At 34.9% G+C, this 12,483-nt stretch overlaps 1 protein-coding gene across 2 annotated transcripts in view; it reads right to left on the minus strand.

Moving 5' to 3' along the window:
- LOC149772784 (sodium- and chloride-dependent neutral and basic amino acid transporter B(0+)-like) overlaps window positions 1-12,483 on the minus strand; it is a 122,139-nt gene that overhangs the window by 37,344 nt on the left and 72,312 nt on the right. For both annotated transcript variants that reach the window (XM_089947348.1, XM_089947347.1), the window contains exons 2-5: window positions 7,703-7,904; window positions 6,169-6,300; window positions 5,301-5,428; window positions 2,759-2,952 (exon numbers count right to left, since the gene is read on the minus strand). In XM_089947348.1, coding sequence (XP_089803474.1) covers window positions 2,759-2,952; window positions 5,301-5,428; window positions 6,169-6,300; window positions 7,703-7,904 — 656 coding nt within the window. The remainder of the gene's footprint in view (window positions 1-2,758; window positions 2,953-5,300; window positions 5,429-6,168; window positions 6,301-7,702; window positions 7,905-12,483) is intronic.

A 12,483-nucleotide genomic window follows, 5' to 3' on the forward strand; every position in this document is an offset into this window, starting at 1 on the left:
CATTTTGAAAGTTATGTCTGTCTGTCTGTCTGTCTGTCTGTCTGTCTGTATGCATGTATGTATGTATGTAAGTACGAAGGTGTGTGTGTGAATGTGTGTGTGTGTGCGTGCATATCTTTAGTGGAATATCACATTTTTTTAAAAATTAGGAAGACCATATTGGGAAATTTCAAAATGGTGGTTTCAGAACGTCAACCGCTTTATCGTTATAGTGCCAATCAACTAGATGTGCTTTTAATAACTTTTGCATATCCTTGATGTTTGTAAGGCGATGAGACCAGTACAAATTCTTTGGCCAATTTATGTTGAAAACAAACAATGAGACGTGGGTATGTCCTCGCATGCGTCCATACATAATGCTATTTTTCTTTTCATGTTTAGAATATCAACTTTAGACTTCAAGTAGTATATTGATTTTCTTACGCAGCCTTTACTTGGGAAAATGGATACAAGAACATAACAAGCTTTCCTTTAACTAGACTCCAGGAAACGTGTGCAAGAGCAGTAACGGTCGAATGAAAAGTACAGTTCGTCACGATTTGATGCCTCAAATTGTCGAATATTGTTTCAGTCTCATTGTGAAGTACCGTCGCAGAAAGGTATGAAATGTATGACTGAAGTGCAACCTGAAACGCCTGCATCCACGCGTTAAAATCACAAGACAAACATATATACTACGAGATAGCAGGTATGGACAGTCATGTGGTAATTGTGATTAAAAAATAACAGTGAGTCAGTGCGCATTTGTATATGCATGAAAAGCCACAATGCAAATATGTAACCATGACATCTGTCTTAAACAAATTTAATAATATCTTTGTAAACCAAAACGCAATGCCAGCAATAAAACTTCGACAACGTATCGTATATGAGAATATGCATATAGCAATGCTAAATGTAATACAGGCTATCCCACGGCTATATATTATGATGTCCAACACCTAGCTTGTTTTCAAGAGGCTGAACTTCGTTGCATTTTGCATTGTTTAAATGGTGGAGTCTACAGATGATAAGCTTAATCTTGTTATTGAATTGTGACTAAATTATTTATACTTTCGATAAGACCAACTAATAAAAATTTTTTTAGAACTGAAGCAACGTTTCTCAGAGACATGATTTTCACAGAGACGTCAGATAAAAATTGTTATTTTACTCAGGCTAGACGGAAATCTTGTTCTCCAACCACGACATTTAAAAATGAATGACGCACGTTCATACCTTTAGAGTATGCACTTGCACCATCTTTTCTGGCGTTCTCAACTGCAATTTTTTATCTTGTTTAGGAAATCCGACTCCGTGAGATTTCATGGGTCTAAATATTCCATACATTATGATCTTTGGTAAGTTCAACAGCCTTCGGCCTTGAGGAAACGTAAAGTTTCACGCTGTTAATTAACTTTAAATAGCTACGAAGACAACCGATATATCGGCGTTTATATGTAAACATCCGGTGCATTTGAAAGTGTTTTGTTGACATATCTTGCACTGTATGACGGTGTTAATGTCACGATCTAATCTTGTTTTAACAGCTAGCTTTCATTTGCATGTTAGTCTGCATTTCTTCACACGTACTTTTAAATCTTATTTGATTTACCTTTGTCCTATTTTTTCATCTTGTAACTGAAGATGAATATTTCGTATGGGGTTTTACTGTCGTTGTTGTTTTTGTTTTGTTTCTTTGTTTGTCTTCTGCTTTCGGCGCTGGCGATAAATACATGCGAAAATGTGAACTTAAAACATCAACATTTATATTTGTGTCACTAATTTGCCATCCTTCTTCATTCGCGAAATTCTGCTGAACCTACTATATTGGCGGTAAAACTGTTGCACGGTGTTACAATATCACAGCTGAACACGTTTGTTTGGAGCTATACATTGTCCTCTGCGTCTTTGTAGTTGGAATCTGCGCGAGGATGAGAGAACTAATGGACCTTTCTTAACCCTTCAACCTTACAATTTCCAAATGCAACATAATCTAACTCTGAAAATATAATATTTAATCATTTACTCGACAATCGCAAAATAACCCCACCCAATCCGCCCTACCAAAATAATTACCAGAGATGGTAAACCGAACTAGAAAGCATGCCGTTTGCTTCTTCCAGCTATGGCGTAAAGACAAAATAAAAAATTCTAAAATATTCAAGACTCCGACTTTGATGCATATATTAGTACAGTAAATCTTTTTGGAAACAGCCAAACGGTATAATCGTCTTACAGGCTGATATCAAGACAAACAACTTTGCGTCCAAAACGTCTCATTTGGTGTCTAATAATAAGCCATGAGACTGAACAATGACGTGACTCACGGATGGACAGAACCAATTTATCATAATAACATCGATGCTCATTTTCTGACTGAGAGCAGCTGCCATTTGAAACACAACAACTGAATTTACTCTGTGATATCAAATTAATTACTGATTAAAGGCAATTTCAGAGACTATATAATCTCTTTTTAGCTGAAATTTTGCCAAAATAGTTTCGTCGCTGGTAGACGGGCATCCTATCCGTTTTACGTAAACAGCTAATTTAAACTTAAATTTCTGAAATAGGATGGGGTTTCTTTGTCGTTTCGTGTACTATCACACGAAGCATTTCAAATTCTACAAAGCTGGGTCCTGGAAGACTCTCACATATCTGAAACTTTGCTGATATTAATCACCGCTCAGCAAAAAATGTATCATACAGGAAAAGTACCAGTTAGTCATTATTTCCAATATCCAATAAACTCCCATCTTTATCTTTACAAACTCACTAGAAGTACAACTCAGCCACCCCAGTGGGTTCCCCAGTATACGTGGTATTGGTACAGTTGAAGGGAAGACTGGAGTCGAATGTAGCATTCAAAGTACACCGGCAGTCAGTAATGTTCCTCGTAATGACATCTGAATTATCACAGTATTTCAACCGCCTCGTTGTCTGTTCTACACATCCATATTGTTTCCATTCCTGGAGATTAAAGGCAATTTTGTTTAGCTAATAATATTTTAAGACTTTTGTACTGGTTTATTTACCAATCAAGTTTAAATTTGAAAAGGATATAAACAAATGACAGGTTTTTGGTACTGGTACATTAAAATTCCATGATCAATTGTTATTTGTTTGCAAATTAAAGCGATCTCTCTTAAAAGCAGTACAAATATTTCCATTCCCTTTTGCGCTTTGTTACTTACAATAACCATATGTATAATAGTACCATAGAGGGAAAACAAAATGTAGATTTGGTTTTCTCAAGGTGGAGAAATATTGTTCTTTGCTACAGAATCACAGCAGATGGCACTTCCACTCAAGAAAAGGAAATACAAGTTAAAAGATGAAGCGTTAATTTTTAAGGGGAAATTTTTGCTCGTACATTTTTATAGTGTCTGAAAATATTTGATCTCAAGAAAAATATTATGATACATGATAGTTTTCCTTTCTGCATTTCAGGTAAAATAGAGTGGTAATATTCTTTGAAGTATTGATACATCTGACAAAATTACAACTAACCATTTGATGAGGCAGCTAAAAGATAACTCATAGGATGAAATGATCCTAATCGACCACTCAGACAGTTAATCAAGACAGATAAATACACAACTCCAGTTAATCGATCCTATTAATTTCAAGTTTTCTCTCTTCAGTAGTCAAATCAGTAGATTCCATCAATAAAGCATTCGATGTTTGGTAGTTCGTAGAGTTCATGTATTAGCTACTTCACACTGCACCATAATACTTAACCCCATTTTCCCTAACCAAGGATCGTCGATGATCATCGTTTGTATCAGTGACATGATCGTGTATCATCAATACGGAACAAAGAGTATTACTGCTCTGGGCAACCGAAGATGACCTAGCTTATATGAAATCAAAATACATTAGGGTCTCTATGACCTATGAATTGAGCAGAGATACCTATTTGTTAAGTATGTGTTATTTTCGCATTCTTCGCAGATCGATCTACTTCCAACCACCCACCTTCCCACCCACACACAATCGAATCCATCAGGTTTAAATAGATCGTCTGATCATGACCCTAACTAACAGATGATTGACGGCAAAATGATGTCAAGCCAAAATGCAATACTTGAAGACGGTGCATTTGCTCAGGAAAAAAGTTTATCATATACTTTGGTCGGCAACATCTGTAAATATTTGTGTGCTAGAAGAATCAAGTATTGCCCATATACAAACTTCTAATGGTAGGTCTTGTCCAGTGATTGCCTTGTACGACCTTCGGATCGTATGTCTCGTCCAGTGATTGCCATATACGACCTTCTAATTGTAGGTCTTTTCTGCCGTTGCCAAATTTGGTCTAAAGTTACTGGGTGGAGTGGGGCAGTATATATTCTGGAGGAGAAAGAACACGTGATAACCCCTGGAAGAACCAACGAACCACTGGATGTTACTGGAACGCTTTTTCTTATATCTACGTTGGTAGAGCTTTGAGCCGAACTCAACGCGTACAGAGGTGAGATGTGTGAGACAACTCTAAATGCTAGCACGATAGACCAATGGGCCACCAGGGGATCCGTTGTCCCCAAAATTTACTGATATTTACAAAATATCAGATCATTATCATGTGACTGTTTAAAGTAAATCGCTATGGCAGGAAGCACCGTCAGTTCATACCAAACGGAATTATTAACCTGTCCCAAATTATATCACAAATCATATGAGATAATTTTACAGAAAAGCTAATGACATTTCGCTATTGTTTCTCTTGCACAGATGAGGCATAAACGTTGATGCAGGAATTAATGTAAGTTTATAGATAATGAACACACATGCCTCGTGGATGATTCATAAATAATACATTATTAAATATACCTTTTGCTACAACACTAAAAAGGGAATCGTCTGGTTAGAGACGATTAATATTGGGTTTATGACAGAAATCGCAAGTACTAAGAAAGAACAATAGTTCCATTATATATTAAAAGTAAACAACTCACCATGCCGTATAATTTAGCTTAATTTAACAAGTTATATGTTTACTGAGATCATATTGTATTAAAATAGAATAGCCGGTATGGAGAGAAGGCTGCGTTTTATAAAGGCCTTCTTTTATACGGCTTCGTCTTGATCATATCCTATTAAAAATTTTGCTTTGTCATAAATATAGTGATAATAGCTTTCATATGACCACATCTGCTGTCGAGTGTTGACATTACCTTAACTTTGTTTAAAGACGGCGTACCCAAATAAAGGCGTGACGCAGATAGCCCTTTTATTTCAGTATATTCATGAAAACTCGAAAGCATATAATAAGGCAATGATTTGAATTCTCAGCAATTTTAAACTAAAAATGGTCTTACCTCTTTACACACCGTCCATGGAAGGGTTCCCTGCATAGATGCAAAAAAGTAGTACAAAATGTAAGCTATAATGATGTTATAGTAGATGGTTACTATGATGGATATCAAAGCTTGGGAAATGCCGACACCTGCAATGATAACAACAATATATATATATATATATATATATATATATATATATATATATATATATATATATATATATATATATATATATATATATATATATATATATATATCATATATATCATGTGGGTTTTACTAAGTATAACAATTTGCTACGTCATGAGATATGCCTTAAGTATTACTAGTACAACCTCCTTTGAAAAGGCTTCAGATGAAATGGAGTCTTCATGAAACTGGTCTCCAAAATAAAATGGAAGGCAATGTTGAATACTACTGAAATCCCGTTAAGGAACCATGATCCCAAACATAGACCCCTAACATTAATAGGTTAGCTACATGGGTGCATTGTAATCTAGAGTACATTGTCTGATTAATGATATTATATTTGTCCTTTAATTGCCAACGAAAATGAAATGCGGATGCATGAATTTGTAAAAACTATATACTTGATTGTCTTCCAGTATATTAAAAATGAAATATTCAGAGGATGGATTCTAGGTTACGGAATTATGCTTAGTCATGCTAACATTAAAATACCGAAATGGGTGCTCCAAAAAGTAGGTTTCATCAACGTCCAGACATATACAAGTTTAACGTATTTACCCAGAATATACAAGTTTAACGTATTTATGCAATACTATGTGATTGTATTTTTGTACAATTTTCGATACTTTTATCGAAAAGAAGCAAGAATGCTGCAATAGTTGTGAATGGATGACTCATTTCTGCTCTTTCGTCTTACCCTTAGCGCTTGGATTCATAGCCCATACAGTTGTTGGCCCCTTGCCGGAATATTGTCCTAACACCAGTTCCATGAAGTACATCGGCTTGCCAATCAGGAACTGGAGGATGATGTAGGCGATCAAAAACGCAGCTACAATACATACATTTATTTCAGTCATTCGTCAGATCACGACACTATTCTGATATTCAGGAAGAATGAAACACATTCAAAGAGGAATTGCTGAATTAATTCAATTGAATTGTGAAAACGTTGAATGCAACTGACATGCCTTGAATGTGACTGACTAAAATCATTAAATGCACCGGCACTACTAGTATTCTCCTAATTCATTGTAGCTAATTACAATGTTAATACATGTATGTTGAATAAGAGCTCTGTGAGGTCTAAAAAAGTCAGCTGTATTGACCTCAATCCATTTTATTCAAAAATACTTTTCATAAAATTTACAGATATAGAACTTGTTTATGATGCGAACAAACACTCCTTTTAATTGCAGTTATGAAAGAATCAATCTAAAATTTTAATAACTTTCAGCACTCATAACACTTTGTCATTTTAGTTATTAGTAGTTTCAGGTGATCACTTTAATTCACTGTAACTCACTACCAGTAAACAAACTCGATGGGCTCAATAAAATGTAAAGTGTTATCAACATTGACGCCAAATTACTGTACCAGCAATAACAAAAAACATAAAAAGAAATCGATTTTCTTATTTTCCATAGTAGATGCCTCAATTCATTGCTATGTCTACACTGCTATCATTGAAAAATCCAGTCAATGATTTGTTCTTTATTGCTAATAAAGTCTACATTAATCAGGAATGCTAATACATGTTAGCCCTGTTTTCTCCGTCAGGACTTAGAACTTTGTCAGTAAATGTATGTGTGTCGCTAACACTTAATAGTGATATGTTTCGACATATGTTTACTAATATACATACATCGGATTATGTGAAATAATAAATATTTTTATCATTATATAATCAGATTTCTAAACAATTTATTCTAAAAAAAAATTATTTTACTAAGTTGTTGCTGCTTTTGATTCTTCTGTATTGTCTGTTTATTCCGAAAAATGCAGCTGTGTAACAGATTTCCGTATTGCATGCATTTTTTTTTATACATTCGTAATGCAAGCATAAAAGTTAGATATATTGTTTAATATACGTGAGAATATATTTCGTAAGGAGTAATGCATGCATATAGTATCATCTACGCATAATCTTAGTCATATTGATTAGACAGTATGTATACAGATAGTAAGCAAATTGACTATATTTGATATTATGGAAATGGCTACCTTTTCCCACCAAAATTCCGCCATCGTTAAATATAACGAGTGACGTTTATTTCTCACATCTGCTAGCGTGACGGAAATCTAGCTAATGATATTCTTTACTTAACGTGAGGTATCGAAGATCTGGTTGATGATCATACGTTAATCGTCTAATTGTAAAATTACCATAGTATACACTTTTTTAAATTGTTTTCAATATTCCAAAGAGAAAATTGAATAAAGGCAGGTATTACCTCCTCCATTTTCATATGCAAGGTAGGGAAATCTCCAAACGTTTCCCAACCCCACAGAGTATCCAATACAGGAGAGTATAAACTCCCACTTATTGCCCCATTCTCCTCTCTCCACCACCCTTTTCCCGTCAGTAGATAATGCATTTTCTATTGCACCCTTGCTCTCATTCGATGTGGTACCATTTTGGAACACATCACCATTCTGTAACAAATGAAATATATATGAATATACGTGATCATGGGTATCTAGAAATTGAAGTTGGGTTTATAGTAGAACCTGTTTAACTTTAAGTTACAATTCTTCAAAACCCAACGCTATCAGTGTGCATACGATCTATTTGTAAAAAATTATGTCAAAAATTGTGTAGCAGGGCTATGTGCAGATATGCAATTTGATTATTAGGTTTTGGATTAAAAATCTCTTGAGTCAAATGTATTTATCAGACAATGAAGTGCCCGTCTCCGTTTACAGAATACAGTGACCGCAGTGAAACTCAGTTAACATTTTCCATGAAAGGGTCGGAAGCAATATCTTTACATTTTAACACTTAACAGCTCAACCGATATCTTCCTTTTTATTCACTTTGAACATGATATAATATTTATCATTAAAGATTACACAGCAAATAGTAATTTACATAGGTGTAACTATGTCATTTCATAATGTAATTTTATGTGATATGGTTTAACGTATTAAAGATAAATAATTTCGCAAAGTACATATGCATGAAGTAAGTTGAGATAGACCTGTTGCAAATGTCATTCAAAATTATTCAATACTTGTCAAAATAACATTAACAAAAATCTCGCAATACTAAATTTAAAACTCGTAAACCATCAGGAGTGAATTAATCGTGTTTGCCTTTTGTTAGTTTATGTTTTCAGCTGTCGGTGCAATGCAAGATCCATTGCACTCAATCCCAGAAGTAGTCAGGATCATTCAAACGTAAAATTATTGTTAAACATGGGTCTATCGTTAAAATAATAAATGACTAAAAAGAGGTAATTTTGTCCACACTTTATAAATGTATCAAATAGGAACGTGTCATTAGTTCTAATGCTTTACTGTGGGAAATCTTACTACACTACATGATTTTCTTTTTCTGGAAAAAAGTGATTGATTTTCAGTTTGTCATCGCTAGTTGTTGATTAACATTAAAGAGCATCCAAAAGTTGTATTAAACATCTCTCTTAATACAGTTATACTGAATGTTTCTTTAGAATGCAAGAGAACAGTTTTCCGTGTGTACATTTCGGTGTCAGTAGATTGTGATACATTGAATAACATCATCCGACAACCCATTTTGCATACGTAATTACATCCTTATGACGCATTCATTTATTCCCGTTTCTTATAAATATTAAGGGACGCCGAGTAACAGTTAAGACACACACACACACACACACACACACACACACACACACACACAAGTATGTGTATATATATATATATATATATATATATATATATATATATATATAGAGAGAGAGAGAGAGAGAGAGAGAGAGAGAGAGATAGATAGATAGATAGATAGACAGACAGACAGACAGACAGAGATCTATGTTTTAATCAAACAGTCCGGACATTTTGTTTGCGTAATGTATTACGAATAGCTATGTGTAAACAAAAATGTATTGCGATGTTACAATACTGAACGTCCTTAAAAGTCTTATTATTTACTCGTGAAGAAAAGGAAAAAAACACTTGTATAAATATTGGTAGGATTGAAAATGTAAAGGGTAGTAGTGGTACGTATAACTGTCCAAGTAATTTTAATAGGTGGACTCAAATTTCAGCTGCACTTTCCTACGCTTATAGCATTACCCTATAAAACTAACCTCAATATTGTACTACCTAACTCAATAAACCGAAATACTTGCTACTATTAAGAACAACATTATTTTTCAAATATTATTAATAATAATGATAATGCAAAAACATGAAATAAAGTCAGAAAAACATAAGGCAGTTCACTATGCTGTAATACCTTACTGGAGCTTTGCATGCAACAACAGTGTCTATTTAATGTGTGAAGATTATTTGATATTAAACGTTGAGATGTGAAATGATGTTTGACCTACGAGACTTCGGCATATTTGATCACTTCATTTGTATCTGTCACTGAAAACATCTACCACGCGTGAATTACTTCTTCATTCCTGAACGCACCCACTTTTGTTTACATCGCCATCTGCATCTTTCATGAATGTGTTCTCTGTATTTTAAACTAAACGTAAGTGTACAACCTTGCTCTGGTCCTCGTAATATCACGCTGTTGTAATGAGTATTAATGAATTCATCAAGGAATTATCTAAAGACATCAATAGTTCTGCTAGCCCTTGGACATCAACATTAAGTGAAAAGAAGTTCGCTTGTTAGCAGTTATTGTGACATATTCATTTTCATGTTGGACCATGCGTGTGTCGTTCTGGAATTTCACATGAATAGTTTCGGAAACGAATTATCTTACCTTCCATGATTTTGGAATATCAAAGCTAGAGATATGATGGTAGTCCATAAATTAGTAACTTCAACTATCCGGTGGAGTTTTATTACCGAAACAGCGGAGATGCAGGATAGTGATGGAATCAATGTGTCCGGTCGAAGAATCATATTTCTCTTGGCAGACTTTTGTTGAACAGTAAGTTAGAACTAATGTTACTGTTCATTAATATAAGTTATTGGTTATGTAGAACTAGTTTTGTTTTAAAACTTTAATGTGCAAAATGATATGCATTTTATAGGGTCTATTAATAACCGTATTACGACTCATTGCATCATCAGTACGTTGTACTCTCGCTCGATTCGCAACGAAATTCACTTGTCCGTTTCGTGCAGTTCTACTTAATCATAGTATGAATATATAAATAATAGCAGCAGAGAGACTGGGCCCACCAACTATTTCGTCCAACAGGACCATCTATCGAAAACTTTTCTGATAGAAGTTCTTATTTCACAAAATAAACCCTTCTATCCAGAAACTATGATGACTAAATCCTCTTTTCTGGATAGAAGGGTTATTTCGACAGCGATAACTCACTATAAAAAATGTTTCTTGACCGGGGTGACGTCGACGACGACGTTGGCGGCCCAGTCTCTCTGCTGCTATCATGTAAAATATTTTAGGATTTCTGTTGTGAATTAAAAATTTAAGTTAACAATAATGGCCAACATTGGAGAAGCACATTCCGCTAGACTAGCTCGAGAGCGACTAGAAGCAATAAAAAAATTTCTTCCTGTCCGTGATAGTGTTAGAGAAAAATTACAAGCGCAACAGCAAGCAAAAGTTGAATTCATGGAAGGTACAACAGAATTATTTAAAACCATTACATCAGCTACTGAAATAATAAAAACCGCTATTGTAGGAAAACCTGATCCTGATAAACCGCAACAAAGTCTTCTTCAGGCAATAGAAAAACTTAAGAAGGCTCAACCGAAACCGATCAAAGGATTTAATTATAAAACGGATTTTATTGAAGGTTTTGTGGATGAAATTAAAAATCGTCCAGTCAGAAATAGAGATGAAATAATTGCTTTTGGTGTTGACGCTGCTAGGGCTTATCACTCTCGAGAAAAGTTTATAAAAGATCCTAATCAAAAGGTATCTAAACAACAATTTCTCGATGGAATTTATAAAATAAAACAGGGTATCGAACGGATAGATACCAGTGATGTATTTTATCGAGAGTATATGTCAGGATCAGATCGATTTGATGTCCAAATGCGACAGACAAAGCGACATAAAAAAACCAACTCCGAAACAAATAGCTGAACCGCAAGTCGTCATAGATCCAACAGAAAAAGAATCAAAAGAATTATATCGACTTCCTCCTCCGTTGCAGCAGACCCAACAAGAAACTCCTCGAGGTTTGTTTACGAAATTCGGTCTTGATAAAATGGAAAAGACTATGTCTCTTTCCGCTTTTACTTTCAATAATTTTGATGACAGAGAAAAATTTTTAAGAAAAAACAGTAAACAAAAAATTAACACCTTCAAGGAATGGGCAGAAGCGGTATATTTTGGTAGACATGATTTACCCTTTGATCCAAGCAATCCTGGTTATATAAGATTTAATGAGAAACTGGAAGAGTTAGCAGAGATACAACAACGACAACGATCACCCCCCCCCCGCCCCAGGAGGAAATCATTCCAGAGGAATTTTTCGATGAACCTAAAGAAACATCCGGGGACGGTTTAGGGTCTGGTTTTATTCCCTGCCCTGATAATATCATCAATGATGTATCACGGCTAGAAGTTCTCATAGGAGGAAAACGTGCCTGAAATAACTCACCAAAAATAATTAATGAAGCGGCTGATATCTGTCAGCGACTATTTCGCGGCGGCATCATGGATTCTCACATCTATCGAGAACTTATTGATGAACTCGTCGACAGCGACTAAAATGTCTCTGACGTTTTCAAAGTCTCCGCGATTGAAAGTCGATTAGAGAAATAACTAATTAAATAAAATGATCATACATGACTCTCATCATATGACCCGACGAGAGAGAGTGGTAAATTCGCGATATCCTGTTTACAGTGCATATTATGGAGATGGACTTGGAAATGTTATTCAAGGATTGTTTACAAGAATAGCTCCAAAGGCGGGACCAATTGCAAAACAATTATCGTCAAAAGCTATTGATGTTATTAGAGATAAAGCTTCTGGTGTAATCGGTGAAGCCGCCGGTAAATTGTTCACGGCGATCAAGAACAGACTAGTACGATTAATACGCAGAAAGCCTCCGCCGGTAAAATTACCAAGCACTGCGGATATGCC

This window comes from Sinohyriopsis cumingii, unplaced genomic scaffold (assembly GCF_028554795.1).
Source record: "Sinohyriopsis cumingii isolate HCF-2022 unplaced genomic scaffold, ASM2855479v2 utg001176l, whole genome shotgun sequence".
Taxonomy (NCBI): Eukaryota; Metazoa; Mollusca; class Bivalvia; order Unionida; family Unionidae; genus Sinohyriopsis; species Sinohyriopsis cumingii.